Below are 7,439 nucleotides of genomic sequence, written 5' to 3'. Positions count from 1 at the left end.
ATTTTTGTTGTTTACAGAAATCCAATAGGTTGAGCAGGACCTACATCAGGACCTACAATCTCTCCATTCAGGTTTTTATGCCCTCTGCTGGTAACATGTGAGAAACAATATCATACTGGCATCAAATCACTATATTTACGCATTTGGCAGATATTTTTTCCAAAGTGACTTACAGTGCATTCAAGCTATACATTTTCTCAGAATGTGAATTCCCTGGGAATCGAACCCATGACCTTGGCGTTAAGACAAGCTACAGCAACATGCAAAACTGTACTGTATAATCTTAAAGTCCTTTGCTATCTTGAACTTAAGTGAGGGCTTCATCGATTTTGTGTTTTACCAATTGTAAAATATATGGTACAAATGAGGTGGTTTATTAAAGATCCAACTGAAAAGTTCAATTTTAACCTGCAAGAAGCAAACCATGAACAATCACTATTTTGCCATTGAGCAAGGCACTTAGACCCAGGTTGCTCCATAGGGTATTTTTCCTGGAATAACTGTACTGTAAGTCACAATGGATAAATGTGTCAGTTAAATTACTATAAAATATGTTCTTCTAATCTTTACACAAGTTTCAGTCATGACTGTTAATTATTTATCGTTTTTTTTTTTTTTTTTTTTTTTACACAGGTGTATTTGGGTCCCTGCAGGCAATTGAAAGGCAGCAGAAGATGATCTGGACGTCGACATCTCCCATTATCCAAACAGTTGTCAACATGGCATGACTATAAGGAGACTACTGGCAATCTATTCTGGGCAGGTTGTTTTGCACTGTGGCAATGGACGAAAGTAGATGAAAGTGCTGATGGAACTCCCATGATCCCCTGGGGCCAGAAAAAAACCCTTAGCTACTCAACCAGAACAATCCAGGACTGGGAGGGGTATTGTCAAACTGCTATTGTCCCAGTGACAGGGGTGTAGAGTGGACAAAAGACTGCCTTTGTACTAGGCATTATATAAATGGGTTTTCTCCAGAGCGCAACACACAGTTTACTGTAGATCATGGTAGTACGGAGCCCATTTTTTCCACTGCTGCTAATGCTGCTGGGTCTGGTGCTGGACAGAGCCTCCACCCATGCATTCAACCCCAGTCACCTTCAACAACACAAAGTCCTCCATCTTGGTGAGAAAGCAAATGAAAACCAATTGACCACTAACATTTCTGGCTCAAATTTCTGTTTCTCAAAGATCTCACTGCTGAAAAACACTCATTAGACTCTTTACTCATTACACTCACTGCATTAGCTGGTTTGCTGGTCTTAGCTGGTCTCCCAGCCTGATCTGGTTGGGTTTAAAGTGGTTTAGGGGAATTTTCAGCTGGTCAGACCAGCTGGCCTCCCAGCTAAACAAGCTGAGCACCAACTTGGTCAGGCTGGGAGACCATCTTAAATCATCTAAAACCAGCAAACCATCTTGGGCTGGTTAAAGCTGGCTTTTCCACCCAAATATAAATTATGTTTCTTTTACCTCTTTTCTGTCCTGGTATAACACCTTTCATTTGCTTTCTCATAAATCCAGTGTACTGTACCTTGTCTTTATGGGAAAAAGTTAAATGTATTGCATGGACAGAGTAAATTGTTTTGAACTAATAGACTTCACCAACATAAAATTAACTGTTGGACTCTCCTTAGACTGGCCAAAGGACTGTGGCCTGGCTCATTTCAAACCAAACACAGTGGAGCGCATTGTGTCAGGCAATGAGGCAAGACCCCATTCCTGGCCATGGCAGGTCTCACTGCAGGTAAGTTACTTTTGAAATGGCACAACATGGCTAAGATAGAGTGCAACAAGTAAAATGAGGAAGTCATTGATGTTTGTTTGATGTCTGATTGACGTAGGTTCGTCCCAGAGGCAGTAAACATTACGTTCACGTGTGTGGAGGAACACTGATCCACAAGAACTGGGTTGTTACTGCTGCACATTGCTTTCAAAAGTAAGACAAGATCCTCATCAAAAACCAAACTGAGGACGTTAACACATAAAGAGTCAAGCAATACTTTATTTCAATGAAAGACAGTTTAACCAGAAAAACAAACCGGTGAGGATAGTAAATGTAATGAACTACCAGTACCAGCAAGTATTTGAATTAGATGCTCAACACAGTGTTTGATAAATGCTAATTACCGGAATCATAATTAATAGATCACAGTGTGTAAGTCCCTCTCTCTGTGCTTTTTTTTTTCTTTTGCTCAGGGGCAAAGCAGAGGATGCTAGCAGCTGGCGTATCGTTTTGGGTAAGCATCAGCTGAAGAGGGCAGAGTCAGCTGAGCGTATTTTTCCTGTGAAGAGGATCTACAGGCACGAACACTTCCGTTATCCGGCCCACAGTGAGCTGGACTATGACATTGCATTGGTCAAAGCTGGCACGGATATCCAGACCACTAACTTCATCCGCTACGCCTGCCTGCCGCGCAAGCAGATCAACCTTAAACCAGGGCACTACTGCTGGGTGACCGGCTGGGGAGACACAAGAGGTACAGAACTGCACCATAAGCCTTTGTGCTTAATGTCAGATTCAGAATTAGCACGTTTTGTCCAAATGATCATACTTATTAGCACACAGATCTGTAACAATCAATCAAAACATCAAACAAGAGATGTGTTGTCCAAGTACCAACTGGTAGAGAATCAGAATCAGAATGAGCTTTATTGCCAAGTATGCTTACACACACAAGGAATTTGTCATGGTGACAGAAGTTCTAGTACAAATGCAACCGTATATACATACTGTACATACAAACATATACATTTAAACATACAGTATATACATATAGTGACAAAATAAATAAGATATAACAGATGAAAAAAGAGAAATATACAATAGAGCAATAATGTTGTTCAAATATTTTATATACAGATATACAGTTATGTGCAGGTAATGTAATGTATTGAAGAAGAGGTAGGATATGTTAAAGTATATAAATGAAATATGGATACAAGTAGGAATGGATGAATTGAATATTGTACATGGTTGTATTGACAAAGCATGGAATTTGCAACACCAAGGTCATGGGTTCAATTCCCAGGAACACACACAAACTGTAGCTTCTAGAGCTACAAGCTACTTATAAATTAAAGTAGGTAAACTAGTCAAACTACTCTTTTAAAAAAGTCGTTTTCTACACTACAAGTTACTACATTCAAGCTATTTAAAGATCAAATATATTTTTTAAATATAACAGTCTGATGTTATTATTTTATTTTGCAATCAGAAGTTCTTTATTTTATTATTTATGTACTTACATTTTTAATTAGTGTAACATTAAATAACTGTGACAACATTAAATTGACTGAACAGAGGACTATACATTTATACCGAGTAAGCTAATAAACCAATAAAACACCCTTTTTTTTAATTACTGAAATATAGCAATAAACAACAGCAATTAAATAAATATTTTGCTTAAAAAAAGAAGATGGTGAATTATGGCAAAGCCCCAAAATGAAAATTCTCTCATCCTTTACTCACCCTTATGCCATCCCAGATGTGTATGACTTTCTTTCTTCTTCTGAACACAAATGAAGATTTTTAGAAGAATATCTCAGCTCAAAGGCCATACAATGCTAGTGAATGGTAACCAGAACACCAAAAGCTCCAAAAATGAGGAAAGGTCAGCATTAAAGTAATCCTCCAGTGGTTTAATCAATGTGTTCTGAAGCAATCCAGTTGGTTTTGGGTGAGAACAGACCAAAATGTAACTCCTTTTTAAATGTACATCTTGACAGCAGTCTCAACAGTCTGGTGATTGTGATTTCAAATTTGATTACACTTCTGTCAATTTGTAGCACCCGGAAGTCTAATTCACCATGGGTTTCCTTGGGATTTTCCAATGGGTTTTTATAATGGGGTTTTTGAACTTGTGTAAAATAAGGTCTGAGGCAAACATTATTTGATGATATGTGGACGTTTTGTTCTACAACATAAATTACACACTTTCATACCTCAAACATGAATTTTGAAACCGTATTGAATTACATGCTTATTTTAAAAACCGAAGAGCAGCTTCAAAATTCATGTTTGAGGTATGAAAGTGTGTAATTTATGTTGTAGAACAAAACGTTCACGTATTATCAAGTAACGTTTACCACAGACTTTATTTTTTTCATAAGTTCAAAAACCCCATTATAAAAACCCATAGGAAAATCCAGAGGGAACCCATGGCGAAATCTCTTCTGGGTTTTTGGACTACAAACTGAACAGCTCTGTTGCGCCATCTAGCGCTTTGCGCATGCGTCAAGCACTAGAGACTGCAATGACAAGATGTAAAGTGAAAAAGGAGTTACAATTTGGTCTTTTCTCACCCAAAACCAAATGGATTGCTTCATAAAACATTAATTAAACCACTGGAGTCTTATGGATTACTTTATGCTAACTTTATCTCCTTTTTGGAGGTTTTGGAGTTCTGGTCACCATTCACTTGCACTGTACGGCCCTTCAGTGCCTAACTTCTAAAAATCTTAATTTGTGTTCAGAAAGAAAGAAAGTCATACACATCTGGGATGGTGAGTAAATTATTTTTCATTTTTGGGTCAACTATCCCTTTAAGGCTGCACAGTGGCTCAAGTGAATCAGTTAATCATTTATGTGAACCAGTTATTTTACACGAACTGTCCAACTGAACCGATTCACTTAAATGTTTTGGATTTCCAGTGCTACATGTGTGAGTATGTTTGATTACTACCTTCATTGCTTCATCGCTGCATTCGCAATACAATGTGACAAATGTAGAATTTTTTGATGCTGCACCGCTACTTGTTGGAAAATGTAGCTTGTTACTGGAAAAACTACACTGTTGTGAAAATAGTTGAGCTACTATCACACTACTGAAAAATTTAGTTAAGTTAGTAGCGCTGCTACTTTTACACTGATCCAAAATAGAGGGGTCTTGAAGCTATGAAATCATTGGCACACAGATAGTATGAGTGTACAGTAAATAACTAGTATGGAAATGTAGAACTGGTTCATTTTAATCCCTTAAGCAAAAACAAAGAATATTTTAATCTTTTGTTGACATCGTAAATTTACAGATGATGTTTGGCATCTCTTTTTCTTCTGTAAATTTTAGGTGGAAAAGAAAACGTGTCACTTGCTGAAACGCTGAACCAAGCTCGACTCCCAATCATTGACTATAAGACCTGCCGACAGAAGAAGTTCTGGGGTGACCGTGTGAGAGACTCCATGATCTGCGCTGGGTTCAGAGACACACAAGGAACCTCAGCTGCCTGTCAGGTCAGAAAACAAGTTTATTTGGCCAAATTCAGCAAGGAACTTCATCTTCAAACCTATTTTAAACTCTTCTGTGTGGATCTTATTCCTCTAGGGTGATTCTGGTGGCCCTCTGCTGTGTCAGTTGGGGCGTGACCACTGGGAGGTTCATGGCATCGTGAGCTTTGGTCCCATTGGATGCACGGTGGAGAACAAGCCTAGTGTCTTCACCCGCACAGCAGCCTACATCCCATGGATAGAGGCCACACGCATCAGGGACTTCTTCCTGCATTGATTTCCCATCTCTGAGAAATCCTTGCTCACATCTGCGGGCACCGAAAGAGTCATTATAACAGCTTTAGCTCCATATCTCAGGTCAGGGTCTGGCCCATGGACTTGGTCAACCAGTTGTGGTCCATGCATTGGAAGCTGGTGTACAACATAGCCACCAGTCATCAAAGTTAGGGTAATTTGCACTGCTTTGAGGGTCATTTCTCCACTGTGCATGTGAGATTCTTATGGGCTTCGCTGTAGCTAATAACTGCAAAGTTTTTAACTGCTTTCAGTTAGCCAAGCGACATTTTCTGTAAAACTAGATCTGCACAAGTCCTGGCTATTGTACATTACACTCATGATGCTTATTTGGTCTCATTTTTCTGTATGGACTGGCATGTACTTTCGCTTTCTCTCTTGGGCAGTCCAGTGCTCAGTCCTTAAGGTGCTTTTTGACGGTTTCAATTACTGACAGAAATATCTCATATATTTTACCTGCTACGGTGAGACAGTGTCCCTTTGACACTGAACAGAGTAAGAAATTTCCACACAGATTGGAATTCTGATACTTCACACTTTATATAACCTATCAGAAAATGCACTTTTTTCCCCCAAGATACTTTAAAGGTAAAGTTTGTCTAAAAATGAAAATTCTGTCATCATTTACTCACCCTAATTTTGTTCCAGACCTGTATGACTTTCTTTTTAAGGCTAGATAGAAGCCTCAGTCACTATTCACTTTCATTGTATCTTTTTTTTTTTTTTCTTTCTCCACAGTGAAAGTGAATGTTGACTGCAGCTGTCATTCTGGACATCTCTTTTTTTGTTCCACAGAAAAAAGAAAGTCATATGGGTTTAGAACAACATAAGGATGAGTAAATGATTGCAGAATTTTCATTTTTGAGTGCATTATCCCTTTAATATCAATTGAACAAGTTGTGGAAAAGGGGGCTTTAATAAGTTATTATATAATTTAATATATGCATCTACACAATTATTCAAACTACAAAGAGTGTCTGGGGTAGTGGTGAAATATTGCTTGGATAATTAAGAATAAATTATAGAATAAATAATGCTTATTCTGGTTGAGAAATAATACTTTCAAAATATGATGTGGATAACAAATATAACTAAAGTAGCGGAAGGAGGGACATTTATTCTGCAGTAATATGGTAATTATCATTCATTATTCATCTGTACATTTACTGTCTAATCTGCTTACAAATAAACCAACTGTAAACAATATCCGTCGATTCATTTTTGTGCAACACCAATACTGTTAAATTTGCAAAAACATTCTGTGACATCAAATGAAAGGAATGCTCCAGGTTGAATATAAATTAAGATTAAACTACAGCATTTGTGGCATAATGTTGATTGAATAATTTAAACATCCTTTTTTTATTTAAAAAAACAGAACCAAAAATCAGTTACAGTAAGGCAATTACAATGGAAGTGAATAGGGTCAGTTCATAAACATCGAAATACAGTTTAGAAAGTATAGCCACAAGACATAAACAATATATTGTACATATTAACATGATTTTAGTGTGTTAAAATCAGGAATTAACAATATATGCATTACATTGTCTTTACAACTAAGTTGTATTATTGGATATAACCTCATATAAGATTGACGGTATTATCACACTAAACACATTTATGTCTTGTGGCTTTACTTTTAAAACAGTGTAATTTTTTTTATGAACTGGCCCATTCACTTCCATTTTAAGTGCCTTAATGTAACCGCAATATTTGCTTTTTTTAAATAAATGAATGACAAGTCGAAGTTATTTTTTGTGGCAATCAATGCATTATGGCAAAAATGCTGTTAATTTAGATTAACTTGTATTGAACCTGAAACAATCCTTTAAATACTGCACTATCCTATAACACTTCAGTCATGTCCATGAAACACTGATCATTAACACACAGTATACACAATTATTGTGTTACA

The 7,439-nt window shown here is 37.2% G+C and overlaps 1 protein-coding gene across 1 annotated transcript; it reads left to right on the top strand.

Moving 5' to 3' along the window:
* The first annotated feature begins 954 nt into the window (after positions 1-954).
* zgc:112285 (uncharacterized protein LOC561476 homolog) lies at positions 955-7,351 on the top strand. Its single transcript, XM_051666663.1, has 6 exons — positions 955-1,126; positions 1,635-1,744; positions 1,842-1,936; positions 2,197-2,477; positions 5,070-5,233; positions 5,325-7,351. Exons 1-6 carry the CDS (start codon positions 1,006-1,008, stop codon positions 5,502-5,504), a joined length of 951 nt encoding a protein of 316 aa, XP_051522623.1. The 5' UTR covers positions 955-1,005; the 3' UTR covers positions 5,505-7,351.
* The last annotated feature ends 88 nt before the right edge of the window (positions 7,352-7,439 follow it).

This window comes from Myxocyprinus asiaticus, chromosome 32 (assembly GCF_019703515.2).
Source record: "Myxocyprinus asiaticus isolate MX2 ecotype Aquarium Trade chromosome 32, UBuf_Myxa_2, whole genome shotgun sequence".
Classification (NCBI taxonomy): Eukaryota; Metazoa; Chordata; class Actinopteri; order Cypriniformes; family Catostomidae; genus Myxocyprinus; species Myxocyprinus asiaticus.
The sequence above is the reverse complement of the archived record's forward strand: the minus strand, read 5'-3'. Positions and strand labels throughout refer to the sequence as shown.